This window comes from Nannobrachium achirus (genome assembly GCF_963921795.1).
Source record: "Nannobrachium achirus genome assembly, chromosome: 24".
NCBI lineage: Eukaryota > Metazoa > Chordata > Actinopteri > Myctophiformes > Myctophidae > Nannobrachium > Nannobrachium achirus.
In genome coordinates this window covers 30,739,897-30,758,041 of record NC_137831.1, presented here as the reverse complement: position 1 = coordinate 30,758,041, position 18,145 = coordinate 30,739,897, and the positions used below count along the sequence as shown (strand labels likewise).

The window sequence follows — 18,145 nt, the reverse complement described above, 5'->3', positions numbered from 1 at the left end:
GCTTAAACCTGTATAAAAAAATATTATGGGTAAATTTTTATATCAAATATATTTTTAATATGCAATGGTGTAGCCTCTCTAATTATTTAGTTTTTCACGTGATTGGCTACAATGATATTCCCCAAATAGTGATTGATTATTAAAGCAGTAGTTCACCCCCGTTACTCCCATTGATTCCAGATGGGGACCCAAATGCATTCGGGTCCCAATCTCGAATGGGGAGCATTTATTGTAATCACATTTTATCATAGGAATGTGATAAAATTATTGAACTCAAGTCTCCATGGCATGAGTAATCAATAGGAAAAAAATGACATTTTGGGGGTGAACTACTCCTTTAATCAATAACGCTATTAAATTGTCCATTAGTGTGATTAACTGTTGCATCCTATAGTTCAAACAAACTCACTCTGCTTCTAGGAAGCAGGAGAGTTCATTGCTTGCCTTTGAAGAAGTGCATATTGTTGTTGTCTGGTGGAAACCTTGTATGTCCAAAAGTGTTTGTTTTGTATTCATCATTTAAAGAACTAGAAGCTCGGCCGCCCGACCTGGCCAACTCGGGAACAATGTAAATAGGGAATGAATGCCCCGCCCTTTAATGCAAACCCCATTATACCTGTTGTCATAGGATCCGTTTTGACCATCTGTTTGCGTGTGTCCATTTATGCCCATATATGGAGAGATATGTCTGTCTACGTCCATTTTCTGCCCATATATGGAGATCTCTGTAGGACCTGGTTTGACCATCTGTTTGCCTGTGCCCATTTATGCCCATATATGGAGTTTGCGACCTGGCCAACTCGGGAACGATGTAAATAGGGAATGAATGCCCCACCCTTTAATGCAAACCCCATTATATGGAGATCTCTGTATCTGTCTGTGTCCCTTTTATGCCCTTATACTCTATCTGTGTCCATCTTTTATGCCCATATGCCCATATATGGAGATCTCTGTATCTGCCCATATGCCCATATATGGAGTTCTCAGTCTGTGTCCCTTTTATGCCCATATATCTGCGTCCATTTTATGCCCATATGCCCATATATGGAGATCTCTGTATCTGCCCATATGCCCATTCTCTGTATCAGTCTGTGTCCCTTTTATGCCCATATACAGAGATATCTGTCATGGAGATCTCAGTCTGTGTCCCTTTTATGCCCATATATCTGTCTGTGTCCCTTTTATGCCCATATACGGAGATATCTGTCGGGTCGAGGCAAGGCCCCTGTATTGCCCATATATGGAGATCTCTGTATCTGCCCATATGCCCATATATGGAGATCTCAGTCTGCTGGGTCGAGGCTAGGCCCCTGTATCTGCCTGCAGTGATGTCACAATGACTCAGCTCTTGCGCCCGGCACTGCAGTGATGTCACAATGAGTCAGCGCTTGCGCCGATTTTGCGCCGATTTCCGCATAAGGAGATTCCGAACATTTCGCGCCGGTTAGGGAAAACCGCGCGTCGGGTCGGGTCGAGGCCCGGCACTGCACTCCGTGCCGCGGCGGGGAACGCGCGTGCCGAATCTGAAGCCGGTGGGACGAACGGTTCTCGAGATACGCGGATTACAAACACACACGCAGAGACTTCTCGCATTTATAGATAGATGAACTAAACTAGTGAAAGCAGCCAATCTACAAGCACACAACGCCTCACGGTGTTTTCACTAGTTTTGTGCGACGGTCTTGATGAAGCAGGGCTTTACTTTGCGGAAAAAAACATCCAAATTTGAAACTTGGAGATACGAGGTTTCTGCCCGACAGTGGCGATATACTTTAGAATTTGAATCATGAAAAATATCACCTTTTTTTTTCTCTCCACCCGACAGAGACGATATTACTGTCCTCTCTGATGTGTTGACACAGGTCTTGATAGAGATTTCAAATGTAAAAACCCCAGAACTTCGTTTGTTATTGTGCGGAGACACACTGCTGGCTAGTGGCTCCAGCAAAAAAAGCCAATTCCAATCCACTACAGCCATTTAAAAGACTGTGCTCTGGAACAAGGCAGCCATCTGGCCGCTTGATTTGGTACAATTAAAACCTAGTTAAGGGTAATATCGAGGGCCACCTTGAGAACAGATGCAGATCCATGTAGGCTAAGGGGTCCAATTTGACATGTTGAGTTACTAGGGCCCAAGGTGGAGGGGGCCTTGATTATTTTATACTTTAGCTATTGAAAAATAGCAGACATACAAGCTTGTAGATCTGCTATTTTTTGAAATTTGTGCAAATCTTTGAATATATGATATTTTTTAAGCGAACATTTGTAACCATTTGCTTCTGGGGGGGTCCCTGGAACTAAATATTTTGAGATGGGGGTCCGTGACCAAATACATATAATTTTGGGGGTCCTTCACATGAAAAAAGTTTGAGCACCACTGACATAAAAACATAGGTTTTTCAAAAGAACCTTAGAAGGATTTGAATTAGTCAAAGACTAGCACAAACGTTCACGATTTTTCAAAAGTAGCAGATCTACAAGCGCGCAGCGCGGCACTCGGTGCCGCACTGTGAGCTTGTAGATCTGCTATTTTTCAATAGTTAAAGTACCCAGGGCCCAGAATTTGCTGCGACACCCCTGCGGCTGTGTAAATGTCACCGAACACTTCTGTGGGTCTGTTGACACAATTTGTGTGGGGAAAAAAAACAAATAGATGTAGTATTGACTGAGGCTGTGTAAACACCAGGTATATCGATAATCTCCTTGTGAAAAATCTATCACACAAACATGCAATATGTACTGTATCATCGCCCCTGTCAGGCACAAACCTTGCATCGCAGGGGGCACGGTGGCGCAGTGGTTAGCGCTTCGCCTCACAGCTAGAAGGTCCTGGGTTCGATTCTCGCCGGGGGACGCTGTGGGCACTGGGGGGCGTGTTCCTCCCTCCGCGTCATCAGCGCCCACACCCTAGGTGGGGTTGGCGATAGGGCCTTTCTGTGTGGAGTTTGCATGTTCTCCCCGTGTCTCCTAGGGTTGATACCCTCACAAAAACATGCAGTAATCCTGGTCTCAATAATGCCTCCCCCTAGCTAGCCGGGGCGCCTGATGGAGGGGAAAGGAACTGGTTGGAATAACGTGTTCCTTCCACGCGCTACGTCCAAACCAGGGAAATCTCCACTGTCAGGTGAAAAGAAGCAACTTGGGCTCCTCATGCATGGAAGGAAGCATGAGGTCAGTCCGTTGTCTCCCCAGGCGCAGCAGAGGGAGAGCAGAGCCCAGGATTACATATACTCAATTGGCAATGGGTGAAAAATGTGTTACAAAATCGTGGGATAAAAATATATAAAAAAAGAAAATTAAGAAACCTTGCATCGCTCCACATTTCAACTTTTCATACGTCTTTGTAAATTCACTGCCACGACTATTTAACCCACTGCCAGCTATCTTTCGTTTTTCCTTAACCTTTTGAAGTAATAACCGTGCTTAACCTGTGTAATAACCTGTGCTTCCGTGGAAAAGAAATGCGACTCGTTTGAGCCTGGCAATCCATAGTTATCGGCGAATGAAAAATGCACTGTTTTGACAAACACAGTGCGAAAACTCGGAAGCGGAGGAAAAATGGTGATTCTGTGAAAAACAAACAGGAAGCCGATGGCGCGCCGGTTTGTTGATGACGTCATTTGCTGTGATTGTTGCTATGTTTGCTATTTTATGACCTTCTCTGACTGGTTTCTTGCCATTTGCGGGTTTCAGCAAAAATACACTCCATTTTCCATAAAAATTTGAAAGGCAAAACAGGGAAATAAACCTGAAAAAAAAAAATGTATATGCATTTGCAGGACATTTTCAGGAAAAAAAGCTGAAGGGCCTGAAGACTTGAAACGGCGCATCTGTAAACTTAACCTCAGTAAAACTAACGCTGGTGAATGAATGTTAACCTGTGGGGAACATAAAACCTGGGGAACATAGGGTGGACCCCTCTGTATATATTGGCATGGCCCGACCCCTGAACAGTGTTTGTGGCACGTTTGGTGCGGATGGGAGTAACCACGTGCCTCGCAAGTCCGGATCTTAATTTTTTGTGACACCCGCCCACCCTCTAGGCCATTTCTTATGTAGAATACATACAGTAGATATTTATAATATCTGAAAATCAATTTCAGACTCTAATGAAAAGTGAATCTGTGACCATAATCAGAGCTCTCAGTCTCCCCACCCCCCCCCCCCCCCCCCCCCCCCCCCCCCCCCCCCCCCCCCCCCCCCCCCCCCCCCCCCCCCCCCCCCCCCCTCTCTTTCTCCATGTGCTCTGTCTAATCTCTCCTCCCTCTGTTCTCCCTCGGGGCTTCCATTTTTTTCCTCCCCTCCTTCCCCATCCTGCGTTCTCTCTCTCTTCTCTCTCTCTCTCTCTCTCTCTCTCTCTCTCTCTCTCTCTCTCTCTCTCTCTCTCTCTCTCTCTCTCTCTCTCTCTCTCTCTCTCCCCTCCCTCCCTCTTTCTCTCTTTGTCTTCACTCATCCTGCATTCGTCTCCTGTTTCAAATGAAGATTCATCGGATGAGATGGCATGGGGATATGGCTGTGTGTGTGTGTGTGTGTGTGTGTGTGTGTGTGTGTGTGCGCGTGTGTGTGTGTGTGTGTGTGTGTGCGTGTGCGTGCATGTGCACGCGTGCGTGCGGCTGCACCAGGTTTTAAAGAACAGGGTTTTAAATGGACTATCGATCTTCACTCTCTCTCTCTCAATGTCTCTCTCTCTCTCTCTCATTTTGAATGTTTCTTTGAATGTCTCTTTCTCTCCTTCACTGTCTCTTCCCTCCAGTGTGTCTTTCTTCAGACGTGTCTTTTCTCCCGATGTCTCTCTTTCTCTCTTCCCGTGTCTCTTTCACTGTCAGTTTTTCTACCTTTCCTCTCTTTCAATCTGCAGTGTATCTCTCTCGATGTCTCTTTAGATAATCTATCTTCATGTCTCTCCCTCCCTCGGTGAATGCGTCTATTTTCCCCTCCCATTCAATTTCTCTCCTCTGTCCCCCCCTCTCTCTCTCTCTCTCTCTCTCTCTCTCTCTCTCTCTCTCTCTTTCGCCACGTCCAACTTTTCACAGTGTGTGTGTGTGTGTGTGAATGCGCATCTTTTTATGCTCTCCGTCGTGTTTTTCTTTGTCTGTGGTACCTGGAAGGCAAGCATTGTTTATGACTCTTGTGTGTGTGTGTGTGTGTGTGTGTGTGTGTGTGTGTGTGTGTGTGTGTGTGTGTGTGTGTGTGTGTGTGTGTGTGTGTGTGTGTGTGTGTGTGTGTGTGTGTGTGTGTGTGTGTGTGTGTGTGTGTGTGTGTGGCCATGGCTCCGCTTGGGACCTTTTAATTAAGGGAGAAGTTTCATTAACAGCCCCATTAGTCAATGTCTGGGCCGGTGTCAACACACACACACACACACACACACACACACACACACACACACACACACACACACACACACACACACACACACACACACACACACAAGCGAGCACACACACGCAAACACACAGGGGGAGGGGTGGGGGGGAATATGTGACCTCATCATCTTCGTGCCCATGTAATTGTCTCATGTGGTATAATAGGATGTTATAATAGGATGTTGACCCCCGCTCACAATGAGGAGCAGATCTGAAGGGCCTGGGTGTCTGATCTGACTCTATATCCTTAGCTCAGTGGTTCTCAACCTGGGGGTCCCCAAATTATTTTGGTGGGTCCCCAGATGATTAACTTAATGGGGAAGCACACCCATTTTCAATATTGAACTATGTCATTAATATACCTTAGAGGAGTTGTGTGGAAATAAAAAAAAAGTTCCCCCTCTTCTGCGTTGCCTAGAACTGGAGGCTTTATTTTCGGGTTTGTATTGTAAAGTACAATGTGTGATGTCATCAAGTTGTACTTTACAATACAAACCCCAAAATTAATCCTCCAGTTCTAGGCAACACAGAAGAGGGGGAACTTTTTTTCTATTTCCACACAACTCCGCTAAGGTATATTAATGACATAGTTCAATATTGAAAATGGGTGGTCTTCCCCTTTAATGTGCAACATTGTTTTCTCACTCAACAGTAAACAAACCATCATAAAGTTTAAGTGCATAGAGGGTATCTACACATCTAAAGTGACAATTTAAGGACTTTTTAATACCTCTAAAATGACGAATTAAACGTTGGACAAATTGTCAAATATTAGAGGCATGCATTGTGAAAATAGCCGATCTTGCGAGGCGTTGTGAGCATGTAGATCTGCTATTTTCACAATAGAACCGTGTTATACAAAATGTAATGCCTCAATTGTTAAAGCTCGTCGGGTGATTATTTTGGGGGTCACGGCCTGAAAAGGTTGAGAACCACTGCCTTAGCTCACCACCATGCATTGCCATGGGTTTTTACTGTGCTTACCCGTGGTGATGGAAGGATCTACGGTGGAAAAGAGCCCTCTTAGGCCTCTGTTATAGAGCGGCACGGTCTGTTATCCAGAAATAACACACACCACTGATTTCAGCGATTCACCGATCAGAATCAACTATTCAACCAAGCCTTGTAATAAATGCAGTTATGGGTCTAGCTCCTTGTTCAGTGGCACTTTGACACATGGACTTGGCCAAACCGGGAACCATGGACTTTTTCTCAGTCCATAAAGCTAGTGATTTTCATGACACTGTTGTTTGCTCTCACTGTTTATTGCATGAGATCAACGCTTCGATCTCAAATCGCCACTGTCGGGCAGAAACCTTGTATCTCCAACATTAAAATTTGTATGTTTTTTCACAAAGTAAAGCCCTGTTTCATCATACAAGGCCGTCGTACAAAAGTAGTGAAAACAGCAGATCTACAAGCACGGTGCGAGGCGTTGTGTGCTTGTAGATTGGCTGTTTTCACTAGTTTAAATCATTTTAAAAATGATAAATACAAAACAAACGGTTTTGGACAAACAAGGTTTCCACCCGACAACGACAAACTGGTTCTTTATCAGGATAAATCAGGTTCTGGGAGTAAACTCATGCATACTGTGTAAGTGTGTATGGGTTTTGGGCTGAACCACCAATTGGCAGAGACAGTGTGCTCTTGCTATCCAAGATCAATATAGATGCAATAAGAAAACAATTACACGATCCAAAAAGACACTAGAAGAAAGAAAAACAATAATCTCATTAATGTAATTCTTAATTTTGAGCATTGTGTTGAACGCCCAGCTTTCTTTCTGTGAAAGCAATAAGCTAGCTGCCTGTGTTTAGGAATGGGACGAAATAAAAAATTCAAGTCACGACCAACATTGTGACCAAAGAAATTGTGATTTAGGATATTATAGCGATAATCGAAATATCCCTGTGACCATCCATTATCCCTGTAACAGCCATTATCCTGGGGGCGGAACATTTGCCAAAAAATAGCAGACCTACAAGCTCACGACGCGACGCGTTGTGAGCTTGTTGATCGGCTTTCTTTTGGCAAAGAGATTTAGTAGAGAGTGAAAAAAAGACTATCATGTACGTTACTTCCAGGTCCATTTAACCAATCATAGAGGGTTTAAGTGGTAGCGGATATGCAGCTCGGCAAATAAAAGGTGAATTGATCCCAATGCATGACGGAAGATAATTTCACGATAAATGTAAATCTCCACGATACGATTATTATGTTTTACATGATTATGGATGTTGGGGATATTTTGATTATCGCAATGCTATCGTGAATCACAATAATCGTGACATGACATTTTCATGTCGTCCCATCCCATCCTTATCCTTGACACAAAACATTTTTGAGAAAAACTGACCTAAAGTACAAGAACGTCTCAAACTGGAAGGATAAGGGGCACACAGAGCGCACAGAGCGCCCTGTTCTGCCCACTGGCTGTACACAAACGTGCAGTCTTCAGGGACAGTGCCTGATTCATTGGTGTACTCTTCTTCCCCATTTATCTGTTTAAATGTCCTACACTGGTTCAAATGAAGAAGAAATAACAGTAGGATAAACATTGTTCTTTCGTCTTTGTTTTTTGCAGGTTTGTTTTTTCTTCTTTTTTTTACTCCCCTGCTCTCTCTCTCTCTCTCTCTCCATGTTTCTCTGTCTCCCTGGCCTACACTGTACCTGTAAGAAGTCACACAATGGGAAACTGTAGAGAAAAATTATGTGCTGGTCCAGATGGGACTAATTACTATGCATTTCGGCATATGGTAGTTCTCATATTTGCTTAATGTGAACTTATTAAAGTTCATTGACTCGTTTATCACAGTTTGCATTAGCGTATGTAACCTAAATTAACCTACCGTGTCAACTCAAAGTTCATCAAGTATACTGTAACTAAAACTATAGCTTATTTTTTGCATACATTAGCTTAAAGTACAGTGCATCACATAACACATTTCATAGCTTATGCTGTATACGTTAAAGTACAATGCATCACAGAACACATACTGTATACGTTAATATTACCAGTAAGACGCCTAAGGGCGACAAGTGACAAGGGCGAGGTCGCACCATGTCTTGGCCATCTGGCCAGTGATGTATATCGGACCAGTTACCATATATGGATCCATATACTGTATATGGAGATATGCTGTGAGACCCCAAACACTCAGTTATTCGTTATGTGAAAGTCCTATGACGACTAATATGATATCTGACATCTTACATACAATCCCTTTTATATATGGAGATCCCTGTCTGTAGAACCAGCCACACAGATATGGGCTGTCTTGGCCATCTGTCTTGGCCATATATGGATTATGTTAGTGTGGTATGTGGCTGATGTGGCCTCCATATATGGGCATTCCCATATGAAGTCCTGTTAGTTTATTTAATATTGATGACACCAGGGATCTCCACATATGCACATAAAAGGGATTCTGTCTGTGTTGTTCCTCTGACATCACAGTGATGTCAGAGCGGCATACCGTACACGGACAGACGGACGGAGACATGATGTGCCGTTTCTCATACTGTGACCTTCGGTCGCAATATATTAGAATACTTTAGCATGGTATACTTAAAGTTCCTATTTATCTCATCGTAGAGATAAATCTTCAACATTATTTCATGTTATATTGTCATAAAAATATTATTTTTTTTTAAATTTATGCCAAGTATTTGGGGGTCCACTTCAATATCCTCACGGGGTCGAGGTAATATTTATAACCAGGGTATTCAACAGGGGGTCTGGGACCCCTAGGGGGTCCTCAGAGTTACCACAGGGGGTCCTCCAAATCTTTGTGTGATAGAAACCTTTTGATATTAACCACTTGAACCTTAGCGTCCATATTTTGAGAACTTTAGCCAAAAATAGCAGATCTACAAGCTCACAACGGGCATGTGAGCTTGTAGATCTGCTATTTTCGGCCAAGAGGTTTTGCAGAGGGGAAATAGAGCAGACCAAGTACAGAGTGAAAGGTGAACTTTATCAAATATTGACAGTTCAAATATCTCAAAAGACAAATTGACATGAATCCAAAATACAATAATGATTGTGCTGACAAAAGATGAAACTATATGGAATCTATGAAAAGGTTGTGGGGGTCCCTGCTTCATCTCTCTCTCAACTAAGGGGTCCTTGGCCTGAAAATGTTGAAGACCCCTGCTTTATAACGTACTGTAGATTATCCCGCCGGTAATGCATCATGATGTCCCAGACTCCAGGGATTACACAGAACCATTGACAATGTGATTATCCTCCTCTGTACAATATTCCCCAAGATGTCTCCTTGAATTCAATTCATTCACCGTCTAATTGAAATAGATCACTTTGTGGTGGTGGTTTCATTTACAGTCAATCACAAGTTGTTTTAGCCACGTTGGACATGTGATCTAAGTGAAACAGAGGGGCCACCTGGGAAATAATGCGGAAGTGGGCACCGCAAAGCTTCCATCATCGTGACCATCTATGCTTCCCCCGTGGTTTTCAAAGTGGGGGCCAATTTAAGAGGAGAGACATTTTTTATTGTTTTAATGCAGTTCAATTAATGGCATTACAGTGTCAGTTTAACCACTTTCAACGTGTCATCCCCCTTTTGGGATTCATTATTATTATATAATGAAAGTGTACGACAATGATTATTATACGGCAGCTCAGTGGCCTTGTGGTTAGTGTCTCTGCCCTGATAGTGGGAGGTCGGGGGTTCAATCCCCGGCTGGGTCATACCAAAGACTGGGACCACTGCTCTAGGGTTCCTGTGACGTGCTAGCGCAGGGGTGGGCAACTTAAATGATGGAGAGGGCCACGTTATTTCCACACTCACTCCAGAGGGCCACATTGCATATCTCTTCTGTCGGGCCGAAACCTCCTATCTCCAAAATGTGCATTTTCGGGAAAATGAGCTCAAGTGGAGTTAGGAGGTTTTGAATGAAGAGATTTTTACTACTTTTCATTGGTTCAATATTATTGAACCAACACTCGGATGTAAAGGGTGTTCGATAACCCTGATTTATGCCAAAAACCTAAAAAAAGGGGTTAAGAGGTTTTGGCCAGACAGTATACTATCGGGCAGTTATCTCCTATTTTAATTTTTTTTCGTAAATGAATGCCCTACTCCATCACTACATTCATATTCTACAAAAGTAGCAAAAATAGCCGATCTACAAGCTCAAAACGCGTCGCACTCAAACTTGTTTCACGCTGTGAGCTTGTATATCTTCTATTTCTCTAACCAAGCCAAGTGTTTAAAATGAGTGTGATGGTTTATTAACACGTTTTGCCAAGGGACCCCCTGGAACATGTTTTTTCAATGATACAAGCTGCAGAATAATGTGAACTGGCTCCCTTTCCTGGCTGCACAATGATGTGAACACGACCCCCTGCTGGCTCTCTGTCTCCTGCTTCCCTTTTCAGCCCCTGATTAAAATGTACTCCCTTTATTCTCTTTCTGGAGACATGCTAGTAACACACACGCACACACACACACACACACACACACACACACACACACACACACACACACACACACACACACACACACACACACACACACACACACACACACACACACACACCATGCAATGAAACGCTCGTACGATCTCAGTCACCGAATGGTGCTGATTGCAGCATTACTGACACACAGCAGTTGATTAGGATACACACACACACACACACACACACACACACACACACACACACACACACACACACACACACACACACACACACACACACACACACACACACACACGCACACACGTGCACATATCATGCTCTCTTATGGCACACAGACTCACACACATTCAGTAGGGTATAATGAATCATTATGTAATATTACATAATAGTTGACACAATGCAGTTAGCAATTCTTTGGTGTAATTATTAGCCTAGTATAGGCTTTCATGTTCCTAATATAAGAATCGTAAAAAAAAGAAAAACTAAATAAGAAAGAAACATGCACGTGCTCTGTGTGTGTGTGTGTGTGTGTGTGTGTGTGTGTGTGTGTGTGTGTGTGTGTGTGTGTGTGTGTGTGTGTGTGTGTGTGTGTGTGTGTGTGTGTGTGTGTGTGTGTGTGTGTGTGTGTGCGTGTGCATGTGTGTGTGCATCATTACGAACATGTCTCTGACAGTGTGTCTCTGTCTGGTTGCAGATGAGAGGGAGGACGTTCAAAAGAAGACTTTCACCAAATGGATTAACTCTCAGTTCACTAAGGTGAGACGGCACATCACATCTGACCATCTCTCTCTCTTTATGTCTCTCTCTCTCTCTCTCTCTCTCTCTCTCTCTGTCTCTCTCTCTCTCTCTCTCTCTCTCTCTCTCTCTCTCTCTCTCTCTCTCTCTCTCTCAGAGGGGGACATAGAGTCTATGTCTCTCTCTGTCATTCTCTCGCTGTCTGTCTCAGGCCCGGGACACACATTTAAAGCTAGAGGCAAACTAGAGGCAGTCTTACATAGGGAATGAATTGGATGCTGCCCTTCCCCCCTCCTCCCCCAAGGGCAAGCACAGGGCAGGTGCTTTAAATGTGTGTCCCTGGCCTCAGAGGGAGACAGAGTCTATGTCTCTCTCTTTCTCTGTCTCTCTGTGTCTCTCTCGGTCTCTCTCTCTGTCTCTATATCCCACTCTGGGAATCCACTCTGGGAAGAGAGTGACTTTTTAAAAATGTTTGTTCCAGAAAACTGTTAGGATTTAGAAGGCGTTTTTAGATTTGCCCTGATGGTCTAAATCAGGCGAAGCCAACCTTTATTATCAAAAGAGACATTTTTGGCCCAAAGATGTATTGAAAATCTATTTGGTGCTGCAAAAAGATGTTTGCTTTATTTATTCATTTGTGCTTTTCTCTGGCCTTTCAATATTACTTTCTTTATTGTTTGTTAATTTCTCAAAGCAGATCAAGTATACAGTACCAGTAAGCCAGCATGCATTGGTGGTGAAAGCAAGCAACATATCCAAGCATTAACACATTCTTTATTTTCTTCAATAATTAGTTTCTTATTTTTATTGGAGTTTTTACAATAGGAGAATGTAATAATACACTTATGACTTCTACAATAATACATTATGATGATTAAAATGTAAAAAAAGAGGGGGGCGAGGTGGGGGGGCACTTATTCTTTTACATACTTCTTTGCCCAAGCAACTGGGAGCCACAGGAGCCACATAAGTGGCGTTTCCATAAACTTATTCGAATTAGGGAAGCGAATTATCAGAAATGCGCTTTAAGACAAAGCGAATTTAGCCCGTTTCCATTAAACTGGTGAAATGCGATTCTTGGGAGATCCTGCCTGGGTCCGTCTGACCGACCTGCTGTAAACACTTCCCGCGGGCTTGCACACAGTGCACAGAGCTGGGATGGGGCTGAATTTTTCAGACCGAGAGACGTGAGGGCACTGCTGTGACTCGCTGCACACGCATCCCGACCCAGAGCCAGTCGCGACGCACCGCCGCGGAGAAAGTGCGGCCGGCGGGAGCACAGAGCAAGCGACCCCGGTCGGGGCGCCCCGAGAGGCGTCCCCGAGCCGAGGCGGCCGCCCCGCCGCCCGGTTGAGTCCTCCGGGCAGACTGCATCCTGCAACGTAGCAGATGCGAGGTGCTGTGAGCTTGTACGGACACTTTTGGCCTGCGCAACACGGTGTGATGACGAAGGGTCACTCCGTGTGTAACAACCGTTGTTTTGTAGGCTAACGCTATGCAATGGACGTTAATTAAGCGGCGGGGGAAAGTGTTATAGGAGGACGATATGGACCAGAACGTCATATATTATTCGCATTTATTGTCTGACCCGTTTCCATTCACTTATGCGCATTTAGTTTATTCGATTAAGCCTCAAAATCCTCCTCCTCCAAGCGGATAATCTTTTTTGCGGATAATGAAAGTTTATTCGCATTTTGAAGTGTTTCCATAAAAACATTTTGCGAATAAGCCGTTAATGCGCAAATAGTAGCTTTATGGAAACGCCACTATAGAGAGCTCTAGAGAAGCAGGTTGCCTACCCCTGGTCTAAACGGAATGTCTTATTAGCCATGCCCATTTCTCTCTCTCATCAATCAACCAACCAATCAATCAATCAATCAATCAATCAATCAATCAATCAATCAATCAATCAATCAGTCAATCAGAGCTTTTACTATACCAGAAAGTACCTCAACAACAGACATTACATTGACTTAGAGTGGGAGTGTGTTCAACTAGTTTGTTCAAGGCCGTTGAGGCTCTGAAAGGAAAGCATTTTCCTCCTCAGAACGCTGCTATTCACAGGGTGCATTAAAGTGGAACTCTTCCACCGCTCAAATGAGTTTAGGCGAATGGGACTTCTAAAACATGGTTGGTGCTGCGTGTGTGCGCGCGCGTGTGTGCGCTCAGCACTGATATGATATCTATGTATGAAGGCAATCTCTGAAAAGGGACCAACAGGGGTCTTCAACGGGGGGTGCGGGACCCCTAGGGGGTCCTCAGAATTACTACAGGGGGTCCTCCAAATCTTTGTGTGAAACTTTGCTCCTTTTTGATATTAACCACTTGATCCCAAGGTCCATATTCTGAGAACTTTAGCCAAAATAGCAGATCTACAAGGCGTTGTGAGCTTGTAGATTGGCTATTTTTGGCAAAAACTAAGGGGTCCTTGGTCTGAAAACGTTGAAGACCCCTGGAGTAGAGGATACGATATTCTCCTCTCCTCTCCTCTCCTCTCCTCTCCTCTCCTCTCCTCTCCTCTCCTCTCTCCCTTCATGGTGTGTCTCCATTCGGGGGGGGGGCTACTCAATGTCTCTCGTCCGATTACCGTGTGATGTCGCGTGTTGATCTGTAAATCAATGTCCCTAATTGGGACTAAGTAGGTTGTGTGGAATTTTATTGAATTTCGCCGTGTGTGTGTGTGTGTGTGTGTGTGTGTGTGTGTGTGTGTGTGTGTGTGTGTGTGTGTGTGTGTGTGTGTGTGTGTGTGTGTGTGTGTGTGTGTGTGTGTGTGCGCGTGGGTGCGTGAGAGAGAGAGAGGGCGCACGCAAACACATACCACCACATCAGTCCAATCCATTGTTGATTACAGGGGTGGGACAGGAGGTGTGCCGTCGCCATGACGATAGAGGCTTAAGGGTGGGTGCGTGTGTTTGTGTGTGTGTGTGCTTGAGTATGAGCGAGCGTGGACACCCACACCGGACTCTCGATGGCAGGCACGTGTACACATAGACATCAAAAGGGGGCTTGAGCCCCTGCCCTTCTCCGGTCCATGAATGCAGTTTTTACTATGGTGAAAGAAATGCAAATGCCCCCTCTTTCCATGCAATACCTGAAGGCAGCATTTAAGAGAATTACCTCGTCCAAACTCTCCTGAACTTGAATGCAACATTGTATGTTGAAAGAATTGCCCTCTCTGAGTAGAAATCCATGCCGTTACGCCACATCTCCAGTATTGACTTGATTATGCTTAGTTCAGTGTGATATCACGCACCGAAAATAGCGCTGCGACGCGTTGTGAGCTTGGAGGTCTGCTATTTTCGATATTTTCACCAAAAGGCCCTTTTAGAAACGACAGACCCTGCCTCTCTAACATTCCATGCGCGTCCCTACTCGATGGGTCTTGAAGATGAAAGGCTACAAGGAACGCCACCACTCCTCGTTGCTTCTCCCCCCCATTACCGCTACACCTCCTTCTCTTTACTCCTCCTCTTCCTGGTCCATCCCTTCATTTACTCGCCCGAGAGGAGAGGAGGAGTTGAGAGAGAGAACAGGTGATTGGAGAAGACGGGAGCGACGAGGAGAAGACGGGAGAGGCGGAATAAGAGGGAGACTATAACAGATGATGAGATAGAGGAGGAGGGAGTAAACACGGTAGTGTGGGTTCACGTGAGGTCAGCCCATAGAGGTAATAGACCCTATTCACAGGCCGCCCACGCACGCGCACTCAGCGAATTTCTCAGCAACTTCCTGGTGCTGACGTCCGCTTCGGAGGGTAAAATAACAGAAATTGCTGGACTAAAGCTGGTTGCACACTGCTGCGTTTTTCGGGCCGAATATCTGAGTGAATTTCGGAGCACGCAAATAAAAAAATCAAACTCACGTTATGTCAGTCACGTTTGCACACTGCCGCCCGTTTCGCGCACCACTCTGTCCCTTACTCACTCTCTCTCTCTCTCTCTCGCCCTGAAAAACGCATTTCGCAACGAAAAACGCAGCAGTGTGCAACCAGCTTTAAAGCCAACAAATCATTATTTCGAACGGTAAAGTAAATTATAATGCTTTGTGCCTTTTACTATCTTGTGTTCTTGATCATGCTAGCCACATTTTATACATTACTATTCGGAAATCGCATTGTAGATCGGCTGTTTTCACTACTTTCGTGCGACGGCCTTGTATGATGAAGCAGGGCTTTGCTTTGCGAAAAAATCTACAAATTTGAAACTTGGAGATACGAGGGTTTCTGCCAGACAGTGACGATTTACTTTGTTGGCCGCCCAGCACCCAAAATGTAACGAAGGCCAACATTTTATTAAATTTTACATTTACATTTTTTCCTAATGGCCGGCCTGGTCCGGCCGGGAATGAACCAGCCGTTTGGGAGTTGTCCCGCTTTTCCCAATGGCCAGCACGTCCCTGATAAAGTCAATAAGATAAAGGTATCAACACTGCAATGTAGAAATACTCTGTTACCAGTAAAAGTCCAGAATTAATTTGTTTTGCCTACTTGGGTAAAAGTACAAAAGTATTGCTATCAAAATGCACTTAAGGTACCAAAAGTAGAAAGAACATAGTGATTGTTTCACAGGTTTTCAAATGCATATTTGCGACATTGTGAGCGTTTGTGTACATTATACGTGAGTCAATATACAGTATGGTGTAATATATTTTTCAATGGATTCTGGTAGTATTGGGCATGCTAAATAACATACAAAAGAATCTACCAGAGACGGAGAGAGAGAGAGAGAGAGAGAGAGAGAGAGAGACTGAGATAGAGAGACAGAGAGGCGGAGAGAGAGAGACAGACAGACAGAGCGGGAGAACAGGTGCGGAGGAGCAAATTGAAAAGATGAGAGAAGAGAGGAGAGGCGAGCAGAGCGGAGCGGAGATTAGGGGAGGAGATGAGATGACAGGCAGGATTAGGAGAGGAGGAGCGGGGGAGGAGAGGACGAGAGGATGGGGGCGTTGCGGAGTCTGAGGAGAGGAGGATGGAGAAAGAATAAACACTAGTTTTCGATGAGTAGAGCAGGGGTCTTCAACAGGGGGTCCGGGACGGCGGGACCCCTAGGGGGCTCTCTCAGAGTCACTACAGGGGGTCCTCCAAATCTTTGTGTGATAGAAACCACTTGAACCCTAGCGTCCATATTCTGAGAACCGTAGCCAAAAATAGCAGATCGGGCGTTGTGAGCTTGTAGATCGGCTATTTTTGTCAAAGAGGTTTTTGTGTAAAGCGGGAAAAGAGCAGACTAAGTACATGAGTGTAATGTAAGGTTTATTAAGTATTGACGGTTCAAGTGGTTAAATATCTGAAAACACCAATTGACATGAATCCAAAATACACTGACGATCGTGCTGTCAAACAATTAAACTATATGGAATCTATGAAAAGGTTGTAGGGGTCCCTGCTTCATCTCTCTCTCAACCAAGGGGTCCTTGGCCTGAAAACGTTGAAGACCCCTGGAGTAGAGCGTTGGAGCCATAGATCGTAAAAAAAAAAGAAAATATGGACAAAGTTACGCCATTGATTTCTACAGACAGTTCTACTTTTGAAGCCTGTTTTTCAGCAATTTCAAATCCGCCATCGTTAGGAGGGGAAAGGAGAAGGCAGGAGAGAAGAAGTTTGAACAGGAGAGGCAAGAACGGAGAGTAGAGAAAAAAAATAACTAAACTAGTGAATACCGCCGATCTACAGGCACCGCGAGGCGTTGTGTGCTTGTGGATCGGCTGTTTTCTCTACTTTTGTGCGACGGCCTTGGCTGATGAAGCAGGGCTTTACTTCGCGAAAAAACATACACATTTGAAACTTGGAGATACGATGTTTCTGCCTGACAGTGACTATAAGGAGGAGAGCGTTCAGGAATACACAAGCAGCTGTCATCACGAGACGGCTATCTAGCTAAAGTTCTGCTCGGCTCGCGGATAGGCGGATACAGACACTTTCACACTGACAACTCGCTGCCTCTCCTCTCCTCAGGGGCGTCACACGGGGGGGGTGGGACTGAGTTCCCAGGGCCCAAGGTGGAGGGGCCTTAATTATTTTATACTTTAGCTATTGAACAATAGCAGATATACAATCTCACAAAACGGCACTCAGTGCCGCGCTGCAAGCTTGTGTAGATCTGATATTTTTGAAAAGTCGTGAAAATGTGTGCAAATCTTTGAATATATGTGTTTGTAACTCAAATTTTGCTTCTGGGGGGTCCCTGGAACGAAATATTTTGAGATGGGCGTCCGTGGCCAAATACATATCATTTTGGGGGCCCTTCACATGAAAAAGTTTGAGCACCACTGACATAGAAACATTTTGTTTTGCTTGCACACATTTTCAAGATTTTTCAAAAAATTGCAGATCTACAAGCTCGCATTTTTTCAATAGTTAAAGCACAAAAATAATGCGTTCCCAGTCTAAATGGGTTAAACACCCTCCCCCTATGAAGAACATTCATGGGAGGCCCGCAGTGAATCCTTGTACCCAGTGCCCGGAATTTTGTCTCTCCTCTCCTCTCCTCTCCTCTCCTCTCCTCTCCTCTCGGCTGCTTTTTGGAACACGGGTAGCACCGGCGGTGACCTCAGCCGTGTTCCAGTCAGGACCGTCCCAGAGGGAGGATAGGCAAGAACA

General features: G+C 44.6%; 1 protein-coding gene across 1 annotated transcript in view; it reads left to right on the top strand.

The window, feature by feature from the left end:
• Positions 1 to 18,145, top strand: part of LOC308280209 (dystrophin-like) — a gene marked incomplete at both ends in the record, with an annotated part of 562,770 nt that overhangs the window by 139,545 nt on the left and 405,080 nt on the right. Inside the window, 1 exon segment of the mRNA XM_080720472.1 lies at positions 11,507 to 11,568. Coding sequence (XP_080576598.1) covers positions 11,507 to 11,568 — 62 coding nt within the window.